The sequence below is a fragment of the Bemisia tabaci genome, chromosome 1 (genome assembly GCF_918797505.1).
Source record: "Bemisia tabaci chromosome 1, PGI_BMITA_v3".
In the NCBI taxonomy this organism is placed as follows: domain Eukaryota; kingdom Metazoa; phylum Arthropoda; class Insecta; order Hemiptera; family Aleyrodidae; genus Bemisia; species Bemisia tabaci.
Window position 1 is genome coordinate 88,411,582 of NC_092793.1, and position 25,496 is coordinate 88,437,077.

Below are 25,496 nucleotides of genomic sequence, written 5' to 3' on the forward strand. Positions count from 1 at the left end.
AATTTCCCATCATGTGTTGTTCAAACTATAAACAATTTGCTATAGCTCATTCAAAGTGTCAAGATTTTTATATCGCAGAAACTGATGTGATAACGTTTAGCGCGTGATTGTCGTAGAGCATTGAGCTTTCATGAGCGGGTAGTTTGAATTCACGCATCAAGAATCATATATCGGTAATTATCGTTGTGCGCATCATGGTTTACGTGAAATTTTGGATAAGAAACTCGTCTAGTGGTCCATTACGGTAAATATTCGCAATCATCAACTGACTAGATTTTCCATTTAATGTTACGGTGAAGAGTCGAAATAATTGACCATCCATGTATTCCTATTAAAAACTATGGTAATGAATCGAAATAATTGAATATTGATGTAGGTATTTCTATTTAAAACTAGAGTACCTTTATAGCGAGAGTATGGACAGATCGCTTCATGGAGGGTTTTGGGCCCAAAAGTGCAGCCGCACCCTTCTAACCAACTTCTAACACCCAAAATTTCACTGCCAGTCTGTAGATTCCAATTCTAACCAATATGGCTAAGAATGTACATAAACGAGCGTTCTTCCGCAAAAAAATGAGTAAATTTATGCAAAAACTAAGTCAAATATATGCTTTATAAACGATGATTCGTAACAATTGTATTAGTAAAGCGCTCTGGATGATTGAAATTCGTAGGTTGGCTGCATTTTTGGGCCCTAACTTCATTTGCGGAGGCATCGGTGAAGGCCTGATGGATTTTCGGAGTTTCACATCTGTCTATACTCTCGCTATATACAGGTACTCTATTTAAAACGATGGTAAATTATCGAGTGTGAAGTAATTTGGACCCGAATATCGATCTTTTACCCTACCTTAAATGTTAGATCGAACGGTCCATCGCGGGTTACGACACGTCCCTGAAAGCAATACGGTGGATGATCCCATAAGATTATTATTGATTGATTGATTTAATGCTTCCTAACTGTTTTGGAGGCTTTCCATTGGTCTCATTGAATTTATAATCGAAATGTAACGGATTGGTCTCGTCAAAAAATCGTCTAGGACGCACCGTTCTCGAGATATCGAGCAAAAATAACACTCCTAGCAAACACTCCTATTCAACACGCTATTTCATGTGGTGTTTGGGTGTCGCAGAGCGTCAGAGTGCGTTGTAGGAGAGACCATTCATGTTATGTTATTACAAACACTACCGCATAACCAATACAAATTTCACTTGTACAGTACCAAATATCGAGCGAAAACCAATTGTCCATAATGGATTAATTGATTTTAGGCTTCCTAATTGGATGTATTCCTATCAAACGGAACTAAGCGCTAATTTGAGTTCCTTTTGAGGAATTTCCGGGATAGCGCGTTCTGTCAAACGGACCTAAACGCTATGGAAAAGCATTGCGAGTACAGGATGGAATAATTAAGCCGGACGCCGGATTCCGCCGCCAATCCAAGCCCCTGTACCTTCCTCACCCTATAACGCTTAGGTCCGTTTGATAGAAATACGTCCAATTGTTATGAAGGCTTCCCGGTGGTCTCATATTGCATTCATAATTGAGGAGTAGCGGATGGCAAATAATCCTTCGGTGCATTTGGTGCCGTCAAAATCCGTCAAAGACGCGCCGTTTTCGAGATATCGAGCAAAAACCATCGATTATTTATTGATTTTCTATTTAAATATATGGTAAAGTATCAAAATCATCAACCAACAACATTCTCATATAAGGTTGTGGTAAATAATCGAAATCATCAACTTTCGTTACACAAAAACCAATATCATATTGTCAAGTATCACCGGTAATTCAATCAGTAGCAATTATGTTGCATAACCTACAAGTTGAAGGGTAAAATAAGCCATTGCATAGCCCGCAGATTAAAGGGGCTACTTGCAATACCTCGTATTATTCGAATTGTATAACCCGCATATTGAAGGAGTAACATTACCCTGCCATTTCGTTGAACAATTTTTACAACGTTGCCTTATTGTACGAGTACAATACCCGCCATACAGCATTGTAATTTAATTCGTTTTTTTTTTTCTATGTAAAAAAAAATCATCACTTCAAAGGAGCATTTTCTATGACCCCGGGCTATCCGCAATGAAATTTTACGTTTTTCTGATTCCCTTGATCTGTAGAAACTAAAACCAGACATTACATCGTTGTGCGATCCACGAACAGACAGCTAGTTCACGATGAATTTTGAACTCTGGACGGAGCGAGGACCGTAATTTACGAAGGCCACGAAGAAAACCGCGTATACACATAAGATAGGTATGTGTCATAGACGTGTTTATAACATCAGACATACAACCTGTTAATAGTAAAAGTCAAGAATCCATTTATTCAAACAAGCATAAAAACTAGTATATACATATAGGATACGCATGCGACTTAGGTAAAAGTTGGATTTTCTCGAAAACGAAAAGTCGTATCAAAATTCAGTCTGAACAGTTTTCCGATCTTCGATAGTGTAAAAGAATCGTATCGGGCTGGGGTGGATTGGAGGAGGGTAATTTTCCGAAAATATTTTCCAGCGTAGGACTTAGAAAATGTTTTAATATCCCGAATCAGACCATCCTCTCCAGTCACCGATACCAGCCCCATCCTGGAGGGTATGGTCTATTGATCCCGAAAATTTTACAAGTTTTCGATTCATCAAACTGAAGTTGCAATATACAATCCCAGTTGCTTATTCCAAAACACAAGGTTCGGATCCACATCTCCAAGCGCACACCACTAAAAATTGAAATTTCCGGATCAGACGCTACTCTGCAGTCACTGATACCAGTCCCATCCTGGAGGATATGGTCTATGCGACTCATGTAAAAGTTGGATTTCCTCGAAAACTAAGAGTCGTATCAAAATTCGGTCTGTACAGTTTTCCGATCTTCGATACTTAGTGTAAAAGAATCGCATCGGTCCGCTACGGATCGGAGAAGGGTAATTTTCCGAAAATTTTTTAATTTCCCGAATCAGACCCTAATCTCCAGTCTCCGATACTAGGCCCATACTGGAGGATATGGTCTATTGGCTGAGGGCTCATCTCATGCAATTTTGAAGATGAATGCACGTTTTTAAGTTGGGCTCGTACCCATTTTTATGAGTTGGAGTTCGGAGCACTTTGTTTTTAACACGCAGAATGGACAATGTGATGCCGACCGCTGCTATTCGCTGCACAAGTGAAAATGTCGGAAAATTCTTGCTTTACTGACCTCACAGCGGCTGAGGGCTCATCTCATGCAAGTTTGAAGATGACTGCACGTTTTTAAGTTGGGCTCGTGCCCAATTTTATGAGATGGAGTACGGAGTTCTTTCATTTAAACTCGCAGAATGGTCAACATGAAGCCGACCGCTGCCATTCGCTCCACAAGTGAAAATGTCGGAAAATTCTTGGTTTACTTATCAGACAACACCTGAGGGGTCATCTCATGCAAGTTTGAAGATGATTGCACGTTTTTAAGTTGGGCTCGTACCCATTTTTATGAGATAGAGTCGAGCGGTCGAGGTGTTCCATTTTCTCACAATGAAGATATAAGTCACTCATCTTATTCCTTTACAACTTAGAGCGCGCCAAAATTATTCAGAACGTTGTCTCTGTGCCCGATGTATGTCCAACGGGTGATACTGGGATGTATCAGCATGGATTATTTTAACTTCTATAGCTTTCTTTTCTTTATATGATTTTTCTGTTTATTGTACCAAATTGTAGAATAATAAAAATGTTTGATTCAGCAAACTGAATATTGCAATATCCAATCCCAGTCGCACATCGCAAAACACAAGGTTCCTATACGCATCTCCAAGCGCACACTACTAAAATAATTTGAAATTCCCGAATCAGACCCTAATCTCCAGTATCCGATACCAGGCCCATACTGTAAGATACGGTCTTTTGAAGCCGAAAATTTTACAAGTCCGAAATCTCGAAAACGAAAAGTCGTATCGAAATTCGGTCCGTACAGTTTTCCGATCTTCGATAATGGAAAAGGAGGCATCGGTCCGCGGCGGATCGGAGGAGGGTGATTTTCCGAAAAATTTTCAGTTTCCCGAATCAGACCCTAATCTCCAGTCTCCGATACCAGGCCCATACTGTAAGATACGGTCTTTCGGAACGGAAAATTTTTACAAGTCCGAAAATCCGAATTTTTTGCACAATCTGGCAACATTGTATCGAAAAATTAACAAATTTCTTGCACCATCTGGCAACACTGTAAAATTCGATGCTGCAAAGTTTCACCCATAAATAAATAATTTATTTAAGTGCAACGTCCGGCAACGCTGTAACCACCATCTTGAAAAATACACCATTGCATAAACCGCATAATGAAGGGGCTACATTACACCATTGCATAACCCGCATATTGAAGGGGCAACATGCAATACTTTTACTTTTACAGCGTTGCCATATTGAACAATAATCACCGTACAACACTGTATTTTAATTCATATCTTTCTGCACCATCGTGCAACGCTGTTGGATAATTTACTGCGCTTAAATTCCCATTTTCATACTACTCAAAAATAAGAGTTGTTTCTTATAGATAATGCCTCAAAAATCACGATGAGCGCATTGGCAAAGTCTAAAATGCACTCATAACTTCACAATCTGCGTAAGAAATTTGCGTTTTTTTAAGCTTCCCGCGTCAAAAACGATACTACGGCACAAGTGAACATTTTGTTAGAGGAGTCGCTCCATCGTCGGCGATATTCATCATGGCCGACGCTTGCGCGCAGTTCCGCTTGTAATTCGAGGAGAGTTCAAGGTCAATCAATTCGGGCGTGGAAAACATGAACGTTAAAACACGCCGATTGTTATCTGGTCTAATCCAGTTCAGGTATTATCTCGACCCATCACACGTGTTTTGGCGGATTGGCGTTTGCCATGATGAGTATTGCCGACGATGAAACGACTCCTTTTACAAAATGTTCACCTGTGCCGTAGTATCGCTTTTGAAGCGGGAAGCTCAAAAAACCGCAAATTCTTACGCAGACTATGAAGTTATGAGTGCATTTCAGACTTTGCCGATGCGCTCATAGTGATTTTTGAGGCATTATCTAGAAGAAACAACTCTTATTTTTGCTCTAGCAAAAGTTTGCAACAGGCCCATTATCTGGACGTTGATGCCACCTATCCTCCCTATTTTTGGGCATGTGCATCTGCGGACACGTTCAGAACAACTAATTGTTGCGAATCTTTCCACAGCAAATTCGGTGACTACTTTTATTCGGCACATCCAAATTTATCCGCTTTTCTAGAGGCTCTACTAAATTATCAGCTCGAGGTCTATATTAAAATTCAAAGTATATTGACACTCCTGCAAGAGTCAGACCCCCAGTAAGCGAAAATCAAGCCAGAATTGATCAACTCCTCAGGCAATATGGACAACGTGAACTCACTCGATATCAATTCGCGAAACGGGCATCATTTCACTTCAATTCAGAGAAGAAATAAAGCGCAGGTAAGCTTGCATTTTGAGTTTCTTTTCAAGAGACCACCACCAGTGTTGTCAAACCATCAATATTTTTGAAATCCACTAGGAACTGTCTTGGACGTAATTGGCGCAATTTTCTTTTTCCAATTTTTCGGGATCGGCGCAATTTACAATCATCGTTGTAGGGAATCGGCGCAATTTACCCCAAAATCGGCGCAATTTACCGACTCCCACTACGCCGAAGAAAAAGTTGCATAAGCAACATTCCGGATGTGAAAAACATGTGTATGTGCGATAACTCTTGAATGTTGTCATGAACACTCTGGCTGTTAAAGTGACATCCTTAGGACCCCCTTAGAATGTTAGTTAAACAGCTAGAGTGTTCATGATAACATTCATGAGTTGTTGCACATATTTTAACATCCGGGATGTTACTTCAGCAACTTTTATTTTCTGTGCATTTCACGGAAAATTTCGATCTAGTGTCTTTCGTTACATCTCAATTATTATTGGAAACTATGATTCCAATAATAGATTCCAATAATACTCGACGCTTCTCCGAATTGGTTCATATTTTTCATAAAGTCCTATTCAGTTAATACAAGTAGTATGAAATTGGGAATTAAAGCACAAACGTTTATAGCCAAATTGTGCAGAAAAATATGAATGAAATAACAGTGTTGTGGGGTGGGTATTGGACAATGTGGCAACGCTCATTTTTGGGTTATGCAGTTGAAATAATATGAAGTATTATGAATTGACCCTTCAACTTGTAGGTTATGCAACGGCATTACTAGACGGTGGAAATAAAGACATGCTTTCATTGATAGTGAAACTTGACAACATCGAATATTTTTACAATGCTGCCAGATGGTGCGAGATAAATAAATAGTTTGTATGTACAGTGTTGCCAGATTATGCAAAAATTAAAGATTCAGGGACCTGGAATATTCCGGAAACAGTAGGTCATCTCCTCCGGGACGTGTCTGTTCTTGAAAACTAGAGAGTAGGGTCTGATTTGGGAATTTCAATTTTTAGTGGTGAGTTGCGTAGCAGAACCTTAAATTTTGGTATTCGGTACTTCAGAATAGTCAATCAAATTTGTTGCATTGAAATTATATTGTTTATTTTGAATAGTTTTCGTTAAAGTTATTTAATTTTCAAATTGAAAACTACAATCATTCGTCTGCAGCTTCGGCTTGGGTGTTAGGAAACGGTACAAACATTCCTTCCTAATGCATCGCGTGATACAGATTTAGTCTGGCCTCCATCCTGAGGAATTGCCGTAGACCACTCACATAATCAACACTGCCCGTCCTCTTCCTCATTTTAGCTCGGAATCGAGCGTAGATTGCCTCCTTATTGGTTGATTTAAGAGGGATGATGTTTCTAGTTTTGACCGAGTGTAGTCGTAAACTCTCCTCTTCGTCAACGTAGTCGTCATCATCGAAGTATTCCGCCTAGACTACGAAGTTCAGGATCATGGAATGCTTTACGCTTTTTTTATTGAGTATTTCCATGGTGGTGACCTTTGTGGACTCTAAATACTGGTCGAGATCTAGAATACGAGGGCTGTCCCAAAAGAAACCGGACTTTTGTCATAGAAGGCGAACCAAGCGTTGTAATGAAGTTTTCTTGGGCTTGTTTGAAAGCTGATAAGCTACTGGAGATGCTGGTTTTTACAGAATTCAAAAATTCGTCTTAGTAAAGAAACTACACGCTTTGTAATAAAGGAAAGTCAAACTCGAGTTGCGATTTTTATCTTTATTTCAAGAAAAATTTAGATACAACTTAAAAAACCCAGGTTTTAAGTTATAAACTTCGTTGCTCTCTTATTCAAATGCTTAAAAATAAGGAAATTCACATTTTAAGCAGCTTACCAAGTTATCACCTTTCCCTTTTAAAATACTCGCCAGCTTTGTCGATGCATTTTTGCCACCGTTTCTTCAATTGGGAGAAACACTGTTGGAAATCCTCAGGTTTGAATGATCGCAATTCCTTCAAGGTGAAACTGTCGATCGCGCGAATATTACAATGGTGTTCTGAGACGATTATGCGAAAATGTCCGCAGAAAAAGGCCTGAGCTTTGGAGAGAGAATTCCTGGTTTCTGCATCACGATAATGCACCTGCCCATGCATCCCTCCAAATTGGCGAATTTTGTGCAAAGAATGCCATAGGTGTCCTCCCTCATCCCCCTTATTCACCTAACCTGGCTCCGTGTGATTTTTTCTTATTTCCACGACTTAAATCTCGGTCGGAAAGGTCGACGTTTTCAAACCATTCCGGAAATTCAAGAGAACACCTTGAAGGAATTGCGATCATTCAAACCAACATTGGATTCCCAACAGTGTTTCTCCCAATTGAAGAAACGGTGGCAAAAATGCATCGACAAAGCTGGCGAGTATTTTAAAAGGGAAAGGTGATGACTTGGTAAGCTGCTTAAAATGTTGATTTCCTTATTTTAAAGCATTTGAATGAGAGCAACGAAGTTTTTAACTTAAAACCTGGTTTTTTTTTTCAAGTTGTATCTAAATTTTTCTTGAAATAAAGACAAAAATCGCAACTCGAGTTTGACTTTCCTTTATTCCAAAGCGTGTAGTTTCCTTACCAAGACGAATTTTTGAATTCTGTAAAAACCAGCATCTCCAGTAGCTTATCAGCTTTCAAACAAGCCCAAGAAAACTTCATTACAACGCTCGGTTCGTCTTTTATGACTAAAGTCCGGTTTCTTTTGGGACAGCCCTCGTACCTCTATTCGAATTATTGGAGACTTACTTCTTGGTATGTCGATGGATGGACGGATGTCTCGATTTCAACGAGGAGTGCCGCTGTTGCGTACATTTTTGATGTTCGATATATGATTGTTTCGACTTCGATGGTGGGCGCCTTTAGAGCGAAAATATTCTGAATATGATCACGAGACTCTTCATGATCGTCTCCTTCGATGTAATATTTATCACGAAGATAACAATAAAGACTCGTCAAGTATGTAAGAAGCTCCTCTTGCGAGTCTGTCTTCTCCATCGCCCGGATCGATAGCGGGTTGAGGGATGGACGGTCCACACTTGACAAATTCATATATATATATATATATATATATATAATATATATATATATATATATATATATTTATAAAAGATAAAATGGCTGTAATATTTATAGGAAATTTACCTTATTTATTCAGCTTGCAGCCATAAAAAATCGAAACATTAGTTCAACATCTTGATATTAACGTGCATCAGCTTAATTTGCACTCGCTACTTTAGTCTTTACACGAGAACGGAATACCTTCCAATGCCATTCTTCAAGGACCTTGAAAATGCATATGGCAGAAATGCCGCATCCATTGCCAGGGAATTTAGTAAGATCTCAGCTCAACTTTGCGCTGCTTTGGACAGGAAAAATTTCTTAGTATGTTGTCGTAGATTCAGGGTAGCACCACAGTTTATTGAGCAGGAAAACAAATTACTGCATAATAACTATAAACTTCGATAGTTTTTAAGTTATAATGTGTGCCTGCCTGAGGATGCCCCCCATGCGGGGCGAAACGTTGCGGATGCGTAGGAACTAATGTTTCGATTTTTTATGGCTGCAAGCTGAATAAATAAGGTAAATTTCCTATATATATATATATATATATATATATGGTGTATATATACTCGTGTATATATACTGTATATATACTGTATGTATACAAGATTTTTGGTAACAAAATACTTTCGTCAATGCCGCCAGACCGTTTATTCTCCTTCAATCTCTGCAATTTTCGGACCAATTTACACTGAATTTTTGCAAATGAAAGCTGTTAGTCTCCGAAAGTACGAACACCCCTCGCTGTTTCGATTTACGCAACCGACATTGCAATATTAACCTCGAATTGGTAACAAAATACTTCCGCCTTGCCGTCAGACCGTTTCACCTCCTTCAATCTCGGCACTAATTGGACCGATTTACCCCATATTCTAGGAAATGAAAGCTCAGTGTCTCTAAATGTACCCACACCCCTCGGTTTTTCGATTAGCGAAACCGACGTTGCAAAATTTACCTCGAATTGGTAACAAAATACTTTCGTCTATGCCGCCAGACCGTTTATACTCCTTTCAATCTCGGCAATTTTTGGACGAATTCACCTCGGATTTTTGCAAATAAAAGCTGCAGGGCTCTAAATGTACGAACACCCCTCGGTTTTTCGATTTGCGAATCCTACGTTGCAAAATGTACCTCGAACTGGTAACAAAATACTTTCGTCTTTGCCGCCAGACTTTTTCCTCCTTTAATCTTGGCAATTTTTGGACTACAATTTACCTCGGATTTTTACAAATGAAAGCTCTAGGTCTTTAAATGTACCAACAACCCTCGGTTTTTCCATTTACGAAACCGACGTTGCAAAATTTACCTCGAATTGATAACCATAAATTTTTTATTTTGCCACTTTGCAATTCGTCCTCCTTCGATATCAACAACTATTAGACCTATTTACCTCGGATTTGCTTTTGACGAAAGCTCTTAGGATCAGCTGCCTGATTTTTGAAATTTTTTGCTTGTCGGGACTACATAGATGACATAGGTTAAATGGCGGGGCATAATTGGTTGGCTACGTCTTATCGCTGCTTTGTCGTGCCTATGTCGGGTTGAACTCACGACAAGCTAACGGCACCTCTTAAGTTTTCGACATGTCGTCCACTCCACCTGACAAAGGCACGACAAAGCAGCGATAAGACATAGCCAACCAATCTCGCTCCGCCTTTTAACCTGTGTCATCTATGTCGTCCCGACAAACAAAAAAATTCAACAATCAGGCTGCCGGATGAGCCATAACTTTTAAGTTATTCAATTTTCATGACCATCGTTGCAAAATTTATCTTGGATCGAAATCGACATATTTTCGCCTTTGCCGCTAGACAGTTTGTCCTGTCCTTCTACATGGAGAAAAAAACTTCGTGCGTGGGATAAGAAGTTTAGGTCATATGGATCTCTGAAGTTTTCAGATTGAGCATCTGAACACTTTAGATCTAGCTGTCGAGGTTCGGATCACACGTCTGAAACTTCAGTTCTTACATCTAAAGTACTTCGGATTTCACATCCGAAAACCTTCGGTTCTCACATCCGAAAAACTTTGGATCTCACATCTGAAGTACTTCAGATGTAAGAACTGAAGTTTCAGATGTGTGATCCGAACCTCGACAGCTAGATCTAAAGTGTTTAGATGCTCAATCTGAAAACTTCAGAGAACCATATGACCTATAAACTTCGGATCCCACGCACGAAGTTTTTTTCTCCGTGTATGATATCGAAAACTACTGGACCGATTCACCTCAAAATTGCTCTAAATAAAAACTCTTAGGCGCTAAACGTGCCACTACTCCTCGGTGTTTCGATCTGCGTGACCGACGTTGCAAAATTTACTTCGAATTGTTAACGAAATATGTTCGTTTCTCAGACCGCTAAGAGTTTGTCCTCCTTCAATCTTGGCAATTATTGGACCAATTTACATCAAGTTTTTACTACTGGAAGCTCTTGGTCTTTAAATGTACCAACACCCCTCGGTTTTTTGATCTGCATGACCGACGTTGCAAAATTTACCTCGAATTGATGGGCACTCATTTCGATTTTGCCACTTGGAAATTTGTCCTCCTTCGATATCAACCACTATTCGACCGATTTACCTCGGATTTGCTTTAGACGAAAGCTCTTAGGATCTGGATGAGCCATAACTCTTAAGTAATTCAATTTTCATGATCTTCGTTGCAAAACCTACCTTGGATCGAAAACGACATATTTTCGCCTTTTTTGTATTTTTCAAAAAGTGTACCATATTCTAGTAGTCAATTACAAAAAATTACTTAAAAAAAATTCTCGGGACTCAAGACATGGGTTTTAAAAACAAACTGTGGCAAAAACTCTTACGATCAGCGGCACGTTTTCTTATTTTTCCTTCAAACCATCTGTTTTAGAGGAGTAGGTATGTCTTCATATTGATCGTTTATTGAATCGGAGCATTTCTTTCACCCATACTTAAAAAAGAAGTCTACTCGCAAAAATAATTTTGACCAAATATATGGAGTTTTAAGAAAGCTGCGGCCAAAACTTTTGCGATTAGCGCCCTTTTTTCTCATTTTTCTAATACAACGTTGATTTCAGAAGAAAATATTCTGAAATATCTTTAAAGAAATGTCAAAGGACGGGTTGCGATTTGGGCCGAAATCGGCCCCTCCACGGAATTGAGAAATTTTTGGGTATACGGCAGTTATCGGTGGACATTTGACAGAAATAATCTAGAATATGGTGTCAAGGATACCTATACAAGTAACATACCTGAATATTATCAACCATCGCCTCTGAGCCCAACTTCAAAATCGAACTTTTCCAACTTTTTAGCCCGAAATAGCTGAAAATCCATGTTTTTCGCGGTTCTACCTCAGATTTCAACCTGGGCCCAAAGGCGACGGGTGATGAGCTTCGAATTTGGTGTCAAGGACACCTAGACACGTAACATACTTCAATATGATCAACCGTCACCTCTGGGCCCAACCTCAAAATTGAACTTTTCCAACTTTTTAGCCCGAAATAGCTGAAAATCCATGTTTTTCGCGGTTCTACCTCAGATTTTGACCAGGGCTCAAAGGCGACGGGTGGCGAGCTTCGATTATGGTGTCAAGGACACCTAGACACGTAACATACTTCAATATGATCAACCGTCACCTCTGGGTCCAACTTCAAAATCGAACTTTTCCAACTTTTTAGCTTTCAACTTTTTCACTGTTTCTGCCAGGCGTTTTCCGCGGTTAGCGCCAAGCAGCAGACTCGAGGTCCTTTTCCGACCGGAAAATCGCACTCAGCGGGTCATTTGCAAGCGAACATGCTTGGTTTCAGCTTGGCGAACATTCGATTTTGACCCTTAAAATTTTGTCCATGTAATCCCTGCCGATTTTTCTCGATTCTGGTCAAGAGAAAAAATTCCGAGATTTCAGTCGGATCCTATGTAGATGAAAGCGCTGGATCGATTGAGCACAATCTCGCGGTTGGGCGGGGCTTCCTGAGCCGAGGAACAGCGAAAAACTGGTCTGAAACGTGTGTTTCTGGCCCGTTTTTCACCGTTTTTGCCAGGCGTTCTTCGCAAATAAAGCCAAGCAGCGGACTCGAGGAGCTTTTCCGACCGGAAAATCGCACTCAGCGGGTCATTTGCAAGCGAACATGCTTGGTTTCGGCTCGTTTGGCGAACTTTCGATTTTGACCCTTATTTGCTTTCGATTTTTAGGGAAAAATTATAAAAAAAATTTGTGGTATGAAGAAAACTGCGGGAAAAATGTCTGCGATGAGCACCTTGCTTATCCTTTTTCGTCTAAACCATTGATTAAAGAGGAAAATGTCTGTAAATCTCCTTAAAGAGCAAAAAATTTGGTAGTGACCTCTTATGGAAAAATCTAATTAAAAATATTCTTGTAACCAAAATTGCAGGACTTAAAAAGAGCCGCGACAAAATTGTTATCATCAACGAACTTTCTGATCATTCTTCTTTGAAACCAATAATTTTAGGGGAGGATGTCAACTGATAGTTTTATAGATCTGAAAATTTTGTAGTAGTTACTAACAAAAAAAAGGAAGTAAGGTTGTCTATAAAAAAGCGGGCCCTGACGCAAAATCAAAGGCCGTGGCGCGGCAGCGTTAGATATTGCATGGATATTTGGACAAGCAGGGATATTTTCGGATATTTTCATACCCACATTGAAGGATAGTGCCCCATTAAAAACTTTAAAGATCTCACAAAGAAGAAAGACCCTACCTCGTGGACCGGGATCCGCCGATCAGAATCGAATCGCTTCCGACCGCAGCGCTCTTTGGACCCTTAGTAAAGGTCAAATTAATTGAGGAAGGACAATCTCTTAGCGGTCAGAGAGGCGAGCATATTTCGTTAACAATTCGAGGTAAATTTTGCAACGTCGCTTCGCAAATCGAAAAACCGAGGGGTGTTGGTACATTTAGAGACCTAGAGCTTTCATTTGCGAGAATCCGAGGTGATTCGGTCCAATAGTTGCCGAGATTGAAGCAGGATAAACAGTCTGGCGGCAAAGACGAAAGTTTTTTTGTCACCAACATCAGGTAAATTTTGCTACGTCGGTTGCGCAAATCGAAGAACCGAGAGGTGTTGGTACATTTAGAGACTAATAGCTTAATGTTAAAAAGCCTACGCTAAAACTGTGCACTCGGAGTCTTCGGACGCGCCTCATTTACATGTTTGTGAGTTTTTCAATTTTCAAAAATGTTAAGCTCTTAGACCCCCCCCTCCAATTAGGAATACCGGAGTTCAAAAATTTCAGTAACCATTATGGCCATGTGAAAGCCGTTGTTTGGCTGAATTTTTTGACATGTCACACTTATATAGTAGGGTTAGCTGTGATTTTTCAAAATTTTGGGGCATCAAGCCCATCGGGGGCAGTCATGCTATCGACTTCACTGCAGGCGGTCGATCATCTGCTGGGGAAAATTGTTCACCAACTTGAATTTAGGTTTCGTAGTATCCGCGGCGGTTCCAAGATTTTTCTCGAGTTTCACTTCTGCGCGCATGAAGATCCTTGAATCTTGAGGCTCAGTGATCAGCCCGAGGGAGTCGGGGGTGAACAAGATCGAATCGTTGTTTCCGCGCCGTTCATCAACCGGACCGAAACGTATAAATTCGTATTTGATGACCTCTTGTCGCCAAGCCTCCATCGTTCTTATTTTCTTCTTGATGTGGTTGTTGGATTTTTTACTACGAATCCAAGTTGTATGAGAGCCTTCTTGGAACATTTGGTTAAATATTTCCTCTCCTGCTGCTGCTGCTGCTGACAACGAATAGTCCATGAATTATCAATACTAATACATGCTAGAGAATTTAAGAACATATTGTCGTTCTGGATCCTTCGTTCACCCATAAGTTATTGGTCTTATGTGCAGTCGCACTGTCAAATATTCACCACCGGAATTGACCCCTCTTCCTTGTTGGTTTACTATACATATTAACGCGCAAACGTTGGATCTTATCGCCAAAGACGGGATAGCAATGAATCGTCGACGGTTGCTCTACCACTTTGAATCCTCGCTCAATATCGGGAACAAACCCATAATGCGATGTCCTCGCACCCTGTTCTCGTATCCACCGTAGGCGAAGCAGGGGCGGATCCAGCAATTTGGTAACGACGGATTCCCCACCATTTAAACCCATGTTAAATAATCGAATCTTGTCGGGGCACCTGGCCCCTTCAAGAATCGATACATTTCCATAAGTTTAACTGGAGAAAAACAGTGTTGCCAATTTGCTGGATCCGCCTGTGCGGCAAAGCTGCATTCCATGCATATCATGTTTACTAGTGAGATGTTGACGCGAAAGTAATCTTCGGGCCATTCGTCCGGTGCTAAGAGACGCGAGCTTAATCCAAGCGCCTTACGTAAAATGCCGGGTCTGCGGCAATCGTTCCAGCACTTGGATTCGATGCTTACTTTGAGCGTACCGTTGTTCGCTTTAAGTTTGTCACCTTCCGCTCCGCCTTGTTGTTCCTGCATGTATTCTTCTATTCCCTCGATCTCGTAACCTCCGATCGGGAACTAAATTCTCGAGTAATTCTCGTCGCGGCTCTCGGAGTAGAAAAGCATTCCGTTCGTTTTGTCGATGGCCGGGCGGAATAATAGGTTACAAAACCCGTGAGACCGATCTCGCAAGGTCCGATCGACTCGAGAGGTCTAGATAGCGCAATCTCGAGGACGTTGCTCCTCACCGTCAACACGAAAGTGTGACATCTTTTATTATTATCCATATTTTTTCAAGATACTAAAAATTACTGGTTTTTATGAGCCATTCGAAACATCTCCCACAGACGCTCGAACTAAATTTTGTTTGCTATCGTAATTGTATCTTATTGTCGTCGTCGTTGAGCTAACGGAAGAGCGTTCAATGTATCGCGATATTTCAGTGGTTGGCGGTAGATCTCCAAAGCTGTTGTAGTACAATACAGTACAACTCTCTAAAATTCGGTACGCTGGCCCATGTGTAGTCGGTTCATCTCTTCGGTCCAGGTTGAGGATACCGCCCCCGGGAGGTTTGATTTTCATAGGTGCCATTTCATCGATCATGAACACACCGCGGAAATGAGGGACTCCTAATAAACTGTGACAGTGATCCTCAACTCACCGTCCGCAATCGCTCGGCGTAGTAGGTAGCTCTCAAATCAGTTTAAGTTATTTCGGTAGGGTCTCAAGTAGAGTTCGAAACCTTTACGGTACGGTCGAAAGTAGTGTACTCTACCAAGGTGGATATTCTTCTTAAACGATCCGTTCACGACCGTCTTGATCATTTTTGCTACCGCTGCGATGGTCCAAGCGGCCAGACCAATACTCCTCAGGAGATTATTCACTCCCGCATCCGTCTTCGGGATAGCCAAGATTCGCTCGATCGATCGCTCCGCTCCGGTTTCTTCTTCTTTGATACTCTCTTTTTCTTCTTAGGTTTCTTCGCTGCCACCGACGTGTTTAGACCCATTCCGAGTTTAGCTTTAAGTTTCATAGCCTTCGTTTCGGCGTATGCTGCCGCTCTTTCACCCAACGATCAGTTGGACTCTTTCACACGTTCCCAAGCTCTGTCCAAAAGTATGAGATTGGCTTTGTTCCTCTCGGCAGTGTCTTCAGTCTTGCTGTAAGCTATATCATGAGACATGCAAGCTTTGTCGAGCGGGTTTTTACCCAGAAAGCCACGTTCCAATCATTCGGCAAGACGAGTGCCCGGTCCGCAGTACCTGTAGTCGCCCAGCAAGTGTAGTTCGATCGGTCGTGAATTTATCAGCGAGTTTAACAGTCCACGTCCTCAATTGGCTTTCTTACACGTTACACATCTTCTTGGTCACATACTCTGCCGAAAATATGCATCTATTCATACAGAGAAGTAGATAATTACTGTCCGCTGAAATAGGGAACGAATACGATGCTACTCGTCACGCAAGGAAAGTCACTTCGAGTTCGGAATCTCGACAGACGGAAAAAAAATGAAATCCGACGACAACGACGAAGATACAGTGAACTGCTACCTGACAGCATCTGTTGTACTGTTTGCGGAATACAAACGATGTTGCGCACTGCAAACTGTTGTTGCAACTGCGGAGAAACGAACGTGATGGTTCGCTCGTTACAACATCCGAACAGATTAAAGTACCGCAACGTGTACTCTTACTCCGAGACACCGTTTCAACCCAAGTAAGAAAAACTTCGTAGGATATTTGACGGAATCGACGGTCGCAATACAACTTCTATTCGAACACGGCCTAGATTGTACCTGAACGACGCCGCATCGGAATAGGTGTTCATTTTCGATGATGTCACTCGTGGCAAACAAACTGCAATGTGAAATTATTTTAGTATACGAAGGCACAGCTCGATCCCCAGTTTCTATTTATGTCAAACGTACTCTCGCATACCGAAACAATTGATTCGCAATAACGCGAACCTACTCGTAGTTTTCAAGCAGAACAATACAAACTTGGAACTCATCTACGACGATTACATCAACACCGATTTCACGTTCGAAGATTTCAGACATATCTGCTTGGTGTGCTGGCTCGACAAGGATGGTTTTTTGTCATCCTTAAAGATATTAATAAGAACGAAGGAAGGCACAGGAAAGGTTTCGATACTTACATTGAACAAGATCCCAACACAACACAAGATTGTTGTCAACGATCCTTCAGAAATAGGGTAGTATCGAGAAAGTCTATCAAGATATAAAACGAAAGTTAGACGCCATTCGCATCGGAGAGGCGGGCGCTCAGGTGACGCTGAAAAAAGTTTTCAAACCGTTGAGAGATCCACTCACAGAATTTTTTCTTCTTTAAACTTCATTTATCCCGTGAGGGATAATCCTGCGCTCCACCATCTCTAGAGCCCTATCCCCCCTCCGTCGCTAATCAAGCCAGCCCCAGGTAACCGTTACTTGAGACAATCAAACTCGGATCACCTGGCCGGGAATCAATCCCGGAACCTCCCGATAATAGATCAAGCACTGTACCTAACCACTACACCAGAGGAGGCCTAATTGCAGAAATTTGTGTCGATAACTCCCACACTTATCGCTGCCGCTACTCCTCAGTAAAGAAAACCAAGACTGGAACGATACTGATCGAACCTGCAACATCGGAAACGAAAGATAAAAAAAAGTTCGTCGATAGTTTATTTTCTTCGTTCGGGTTACCAAAAAATGTGACCGATGATGACGATTGAAATTGAGGATGATTATGGACGTTATTAAATTTGGATGTTTTTATACATGGACGCTTTTGAACATGGACGCTTTTAAACATGGACGTTTTTAAACATGGACATTCTCAACATGGACGTTTTTTAACATGGACGTTTTTAAACATGAACGTTTTAAACGGTAACAATAACTTTCCAAAAAAAAAAGTTTTGATCCATCGAACTGAAAATTGCAATATGCAAACTCAATAACTTATTCCAAAAAACCCAATATCAAAGTCTACGGTTCTGATACACACCTTCAGTGCTCTGATACACACTACCCCACCACTAAAAATTAAAATTCCCAAATAAGACCCTGCTCTACAGTTTCTAATACCAGACTCATCCGGAGTATTTGGTCTACATAGTTGCGAAATTTCTTAATTATTTGCACTATCTGGCACTCCTGAACATACAATTAATTTATTTACCCGCATTATCTGGCAACACTGTAAAATTTGATGTTGTAGAGTCTTACGAATCATTTAACGCAACTGCAACGCCGTTGCAGAAGCTACAAGTTGAAGGGGCTTCATCAAGTATTGCACAATCCGCAATTCAAAGGGGCAACATGCAGCAATGCATAACCCGCGGATGGAAGGGGCAAGATAAAATGCTTTTCACGACGTTGCCACATTGTCCAATACCCACAACACTTCACTGTAATTTAATTCATATTTTTCTGCACAATTTGGCTATTTATTTTTGTGCTAAAGTCCTCATTTTTATAGTACTTAAGTCGGGCAAGTCGAGACGCCGCGCCGCCCCTTGAGATTTTATTAATACTTGAAAGGAGAAACTGATTCAGTTACATTTTTTTGTTAAAATTGAAACCAGAGTAACTACCGATTAAATAAGACTCATGGATTCAACAATTCAACATTTTTAAATACACACAAGATCTCATGAGCGCGAGACAAATTTGTTGACGGTCGGCTAGTTACTGTAGTGATTTATTATTACTTAAGATGTTTCTTGCATAAAAATTATTTTTAATAGATGGGTACCTTTTTGAGTATCGATTTCAAGCACCACAGTACACACAGAATTTTCAGAATGACCATATTCCCCTTTAACCGCCCATTCCACTTTGCCCGCAGTTCCATAAGTTTTCACGGGCGTGAAAAACATTTGTTGAGGGCCGTTTTTTTACTGACGTCATTCTTTATTGGTTATGTTGTTAGTGTTGTTTTTTCATAAAAACAATTTCAACCACCAGAGTCGCCTCAGGACCGATAGCATTTTCTAAATGGCAAAATTCTACTTTTCCCGCCCGTCATTGTTGCCCGCCTCTCCCCTAATTAAAATCTTCTAAAAAAAATTATGGAAAGAGACGTGTTTTCGAGTGCCAAAAGGAAGGTGGATCTTTTTGATTCTTTATCGTCGCGCTGCCTTAAATTATTTTAGCAAATTACTGAAACATCCACTGAAAATTGTGCAGAAACGGTGGCTTATTGTAGAAAATGTGCGCAAATATGACTTTGGGTCAGCATTCATAGACGGAGTTAAGCAATAAAAAAATTGGAATTTGATTTGAGACACATCCCCATAAACAATTATGCCAATTTTTTTTATGAAATTTTTATGAAAAGTTAATTGGTACCACTTATTATATTTTCACAGGAATAATGTTTATTTCGGTTTTTCTTGAATAGTAAATCAATACTGTTCTTGGCATTTCCCATTTCTCAGAAATTATTTACTGCAAGAGGTTTTAAATATGAAAAACTTCTCTTCAAAATCTTAGATCAAGCGCTGCTACCCTAAAATGAGTTACCTAACCCTCACAAGCCTAAAAGGCTAAGATTGGTTATTACTGACCTTACAGCAAGAAGACTGATTTAATTAAGTGAGATATAATTTCGGCAGGATCGATCTTACCCGCCATCGCAGGACCAAAATCGAGTTGACACACTTGGTTTCTTCTTTCCATGTAAATACAATCCAAAAACAAGTAGATTTACAACTAGCAGTTACAGTTCATGTAAACAACTGTATTAATATCGTAGACCTTTACTTTCATTATTTATTGCAGAGTACAGTTGCACCTTCGAAAGTGTTTTGAGGGTATTTTCAAATTAACGTTTACGGAGGATTTGGACATCACAACAATAATATCGAGTGAAGATGAACAAGTTGAATTAGATGACATTGTCAGTACAGGAGCAGCACGTGGTCAAGTTGAAAAGTGGCTTCTACTCCTTGAGAGCAGCATGAAGAAATGCATATGGCAGGTACATATTAAAGTTGTACAAAATTGTTATTTGAACATCCAGGAAGATCCATGGGCCCCGGGAGAGGTACATCACGATCACCAGGGTTTGCCCAATAAAATATATGGTTCAGAAGTGATTGCCTCTAGGCGGAAGTTAGTGCCGTTTTGTGAAAAAAAACTTCCGCCAAATTTTGGATTACCTAATTTCTCCCATTACCTACCACTGCTGTTAAACGTATATTTTATAAAGAAATTGTGATTTTCGAGTTTAGACCTTAATTTCGTAAAAACGAACTGCTGTGACTCAGAACCCGTACGTGTAGGTGAAAAATTCCTAATAGTCATAACTGTTTTAGGTAAAAATTTTTCCTAGAAGAACATCATCGTCAAAGCTGAAAATGAACTGAAAAATTTACTGTAGTATTTTGTTTTTGTCTGCGGAATATCTAGGGCAGTCTCAGAAATTCAGGATGATGGATATCTCTGCAGCTTTTTTAATTTAAATGCCACACTATAAGTAAATTGATATGATGAATCTCATATCTTTTAAACCCAGTTACTAAGTTTTATTGAGAATTGTGTTATCATTCTTTGTCATGATATTTTTGTAGAGAATGAAAGATGCGATCAGAACACATGATTTTTTGAAATGGAGTGAATGGATTTATCAGTGGCCTGCTCAGACTATATTATCTAGCTTTCGAATATTTGTAACTGCTGAAATCAATGATGCTTTGAGCCAGTCACCTCAAAGATTGGAGCAGTTTTGCAATGCATGTCTAACAAAAATACAGAGTCTCATATTTCTGCAAAGAACTAAACTTTCAGCTCTGCGCCGAATTTCAACTAGTAAGATTATTTCTTTCGTCCTTTTTTCTTTTGTTTCAATACTTGCATGTTGTTGATTATCTTCTAAAACCACGTATAATAATTGATCCATTTGATAGTAATTATGTTAGGTAACAAGTTTGAGTTTTGATCAACTAAGTATAACTAATCTATTGTTGCATCTAATGTTTTTACAGTCAGCTTACCATATGATTTGGATGATGAGTAGGCTAAAAGTGTTTGATAATATTTTTGAAAGAAAGAGAGAGAAATGTTGCGATGTGTGTCATCCAAAAAAAAAAACATCAACATAACTGATCAAAACCTAACCAATTAGGTTACGTTTCCTTTATTTTTGCCCACATTCGAGCCATCATCTTGGGGCACATTTTTGTGACACCTTGGGCGAGAACTTATCAGAATTAGATTATTTTATGCCCACTTTAAGCCAAACCAGAGAAATTTGAATGGATTAATTAAGATGTCTTGACTGTGGGTATAAAGAGACTCTAGTTTGAGGAGAAAAGGGTGAAGCAAAAGGAGAGGAAGGAGAGGAAGAATTGGAAGAAGAAGTAGAAAAAGACGTAGAAGAAGACTTTGATTAAGAAATAAATTTTAAGTGGTGGAAAAAGAAGAAGTAGAAAAATAATTGGAAGAAAAAGTAACAAAAGATGTGGAAGAAGAAGTAGATAAAGCAGGGAAAGGGAAAGAAGAGGAAAAGGAAATATAAGGAATAGGAATGAAGAAAAGTAGAGGAAAGAGAAGGAGGATAAAAAGTAGAGAAAGATCACGAATATGAAGAGGAAGAAAATGAACGTAAAGAGGTAGAAGATGAACATGAAGGCAAAAAAGAGTACCCAAGTAGCAGTGGCTGTTGAGAAAAGTTGTAAAAACTCGTAAATTTTAAGAGAACTTAAAATTAACTTCAAAACCACTTGAAAATTACGTAAAAAAACTCTTGAAATGTTCGTATCAGGAAGCCCTTTTTGGGTTTTTTTACATAATATTGAAGAAAAATTTTAAGTAAATTTTTTTGCGTAAATTTTAAGTAAAATTCCTGTATTTTTTTTATACACTTCCTGCAGACAAAAACGAGAGGAAAAAGTGGTGAACAGAAAAGGATAAAAGGAAAAATTGTAGCCCATAAAAATTGAGGATATAGTTTGTTGCGTTTCACGTAAACTTTACGTTTTCTTTTAATTAAAATAACACTTTTTTTTATTTGAAAGAATTCCCCAAAAGAGTTTCCTAAAACGAGTATTTAAAGAGCTTTTTTACTTAACATTCACGAACTCTTAAAATTTACATTTTTTCGGACAACTTTTTGTAGAATTTTTTTTTAGAGCCATTGCTACTAGGGTGCAATGGCAATTACATAATCAATTACAAAATTCAATCAATTTTAAGAAAGCAAGACTTCGACAAAGAAGATCGTAAGAGAAAATCAGCTAGAGAATCAGTTCAACATTCACAAATACCTATACAGGAGAAATTAATAAGTCCAATAAGAGTTACGATTACATAATAGCTGCCTACTTTAAGCTTATATGTAATTCCAGAATCTAAATTGCGAAACCGATGCTTTGGAAAGGAAACACGATTGAACAAAAATCATCTGTAAATGCTTACCTACCTATCCGAATGAATTAAATGGAAATAATATTCAATAGTACATAGCACTCTTTTTTCCTTGCCAATGTTTCTGTCAAGATGGTTTTTCATGTGGTCAAGGTTTTTAATGAGGCACTATTTCTTGTCCATCTGGCATATTGAACTTCATGAAACGACCTACAGAATGTCCTGAACTTAACCCTTTGTTGCACGAATTAATTTTAGATCACCGATTTTGATGAAAAAAATATATGTTGTAGGTTATGGGGAAAAAATGGACACGTCTTTTGCCGTTTTTGAAAATTTTGACCTTTTGACCTTTTTTGGGGCACAAAACCAAATGTTGCCAAACGGCATCACCGAACACTTTGAGAATATTAAAAAAAAATTGAACGACTTGGAAGTGGACAATTTTGAGCTAATAAATTGGAATGTTAATTTAGAATGATGAAAGAATGAAAAAGTATAAGAAATCGTAGGTAAAATTGAATGCTACTGCTTTCCGGGGAGGAAAAACTCTTGCGTTTCCAAGCGTACCAAAAAATTAGACCTAGGTCCATCGTCCGACCAAAATATTTAGTTTTAAAAAATTAATTAAAGTTTAAATACCCTAGGTGTATAAAAAATGAAAAACAATGTGAAAAAATAATGTAGAGAAATAGAATTTATTCGTTGAAAAAATTTGGAATTTATTCGTCTTCATCCAAGCTGCTGACCAGGTCTGAGTCATCAGATTTCTCTGGATTTTCACCAAGACACTTGACGATTTCGTCTATTCGCAGGCGCTCCTCCTCTTTAACCATTGTTTCAGGCACTCAACACAGCATTTTCTCAGCAAAAACTAATAAAACTGACTGAAACGCGCGTTTAACGCATGTACTCGCGCGCACGATAACTTGAGTGAACATTCAAAAGTTTTCCCCTAGTTGCTCGGTGATGCCGATTGGCAACATTTACTTTTTGATCTCTATAAAACTGCGTAATAATGCTGTAATAATTCTGATTGGCTATCGAAAAACTAAAGAATGCAACCTAACAGCATGAATTTTCCCAGCCCATCAGCACCACAGGGCAGCCAACCACCGACCAGCGAAAGTGGTGACCTCACCGGTGACCCTCAGACCGACCAACCCGACAAAAAAGCGTTTTTTTTACAGTTGGCAGCCCTGAGTTGGGGGTGGGGGAAAATTTATTCATACCCGCTATACCGATGCCGACCAGCATAAACAATCACATCAAAAAATCATCTACATCCTGATTTTAAAAAAATAAAAAACCAAATGTTGCCAATAAGCATCATTGTGCAATAAAGGGTTAACTTTCAAGTACGGCTCACTTTGATTGAAGTACTGAGAGCGCGGAAAACGGAGAGTTCTGTTCATTCTGTGGATTGTGATTTGGTCCCTTTAGAATCTCTTTAGGTGCCTTTAAGTTCCAGGAGATCATGGCTTCAAGATCATGGCCAAGCGAAAAACTAGGACGAATGAATGAACATTTTCCAAAAGATGTGAAACAATCACACGCGAATTTTGGCATTATTGGAAATGAATATCCTCAACTACTTCAATTCTGAATATCACTTGACTACTTCTAGTGTACGATGAGCATCTAGCCCCGTAATGTTGGAACTGTCAGCCCCTGTAACGAAAGAATGTCTAATTTCTCAGTTAGGAGAGTGAGGTGCATTTAACCCTTAAGAACTGAAATTACTGATAAACAGCAAGAATACTAAGCAATGCAGGAATGATTCAACGCATATTTTGGAGAAAATTGCAAAGATCGTATCATCAATACATCCAAAAATTTTTCAAGTGGCTCTCAAGAGATGGGCCTTCAGAAATAGGATAGCTAGTCGTGATCAAAGATACGTCCTGTTCCCCGGTGGAAACTAGCAAGGATACAAAAAGCTTACCTGGATTAGATGACATTACAAAGAGTAGCTAAATTAAAAGGACCAAGATTCGCTATTGTGAGAGCCATCACTGAAATTTGTGTGTTTCCATTGAGTGGAATAAGATGATTGACTTAACTATAACCTCAACATGCATTACATAAGATCTTTAAAATTGAAAATTCGTATACTTTTTTAGAGGGGGGGGGGGTTGTAAAAACTTTGCAACACCTTATAGTTTTTCGTCGCCTAGTCACGTCCATCTGTGTCTTTTTCGATCTGTTACATAAAAGGCATTGCAATCATCGTTTGCTCCCTCCCTTCTTTATGATTAGTCGACCTGTTATAGCTTTTGAAAATAGTTTCAGGCAATTATGCGAACATTAATCTACCTGCTTTTTCATTTCAATGGCCCACTTTACAAATAATCGTTCTTCTTTTCACAGGTGCTCTGATTATAACTATGGAGTACAGTTTAGATGTCGTAACCGAATTGTTAAAAAAGAGAATTTGCTCCAATCAAGATCCAGAGTGGTTGTCCCAACTTCATTATTACTGGAAAGTAAGTGCGTGAATTTCTTTTCTTAGGTATTTTTTGGATCGAATGAATTAATGCACTGGCAATCACTATATTGTCTCAGAGAAAATAATCATTTCAAGAGAAAGGCATGCCAGATATTTTCATACGTGTGCTATTATCTTCAATCTACGACCCATCATCGATGCCTCGCTCTGTGGCAGAGACAGGAAACCTTCCATTGGTATTTTGCCAATATGGTGGAAGCTTTTACTTTCGGGGCTCCAAACTTTTACTGTTGACTTACCTACACTAGGTGGATGATGAAGAACGTGTTTGGTATTTCGTTTAGCAAACATACCAAAGTTTGGTAGGTTCGTTTGCTAAAACATGCTTAAGCATGTCGGTTTATTAAGTCATCCGAAGCTCATCATCCACCTAATAGGTAGGTCAACAGCCGAAAAAAGGTTGATGACTGTTGCTTCCACACGATTGTCCATGAGGAAGGGTTGAATCCCCGAAAACAAAAGTCTCCGCCTGTCGCCAAGAGGCCATTGCAGGGTCTCTTGGCTCTGATACATGGCCTTTGATCCAAGTCTGACACCAGTGGAGGACTCAATGTTTCCTTTGGGGAAAAATATTGAAAAATTATGAAACGTGTAAAAGCTACGTATATTCACCTCCTTTTATATACAGGGTTATCCAAAAGTCACCTACCACCCCTGTAACTCTTTTCCTAATCGAGATAGAA

The 25,496-nt window shown here is 39.4% G+C and overlaps 1 protein-coding gene across 1 annotated transcript in view; it reads left to right on the forward strand.

The window, feature by feature from the left end:
* Nucleotides 1–25,496, forward strand: part of Dhc36C (Dynein heavy chain at 36C) — a 542,513-nt gene that overhangs the window by 197,954 nt on the left and 319,063 nt on the right. The window contains exons 18-20 of the mRNA XM_072306421.1: nucleotides 19,719–19,917; nucleotides 20,510–20,747; nucleotides 24,675–24,790. Coding sequence (XP_072162522.1) covers nucleotides 19,719–19,917; nucleotides 20,510–20,747; nucleotides 24,675–24,790 — 553 coding nt within the window. The remainder of the gene's footprint in view (nucleotides 1–19,718; nucleotides 19,918–20,509; nucleotides 20,748–24,674; nucleotides 24,791–25,496) is intronic.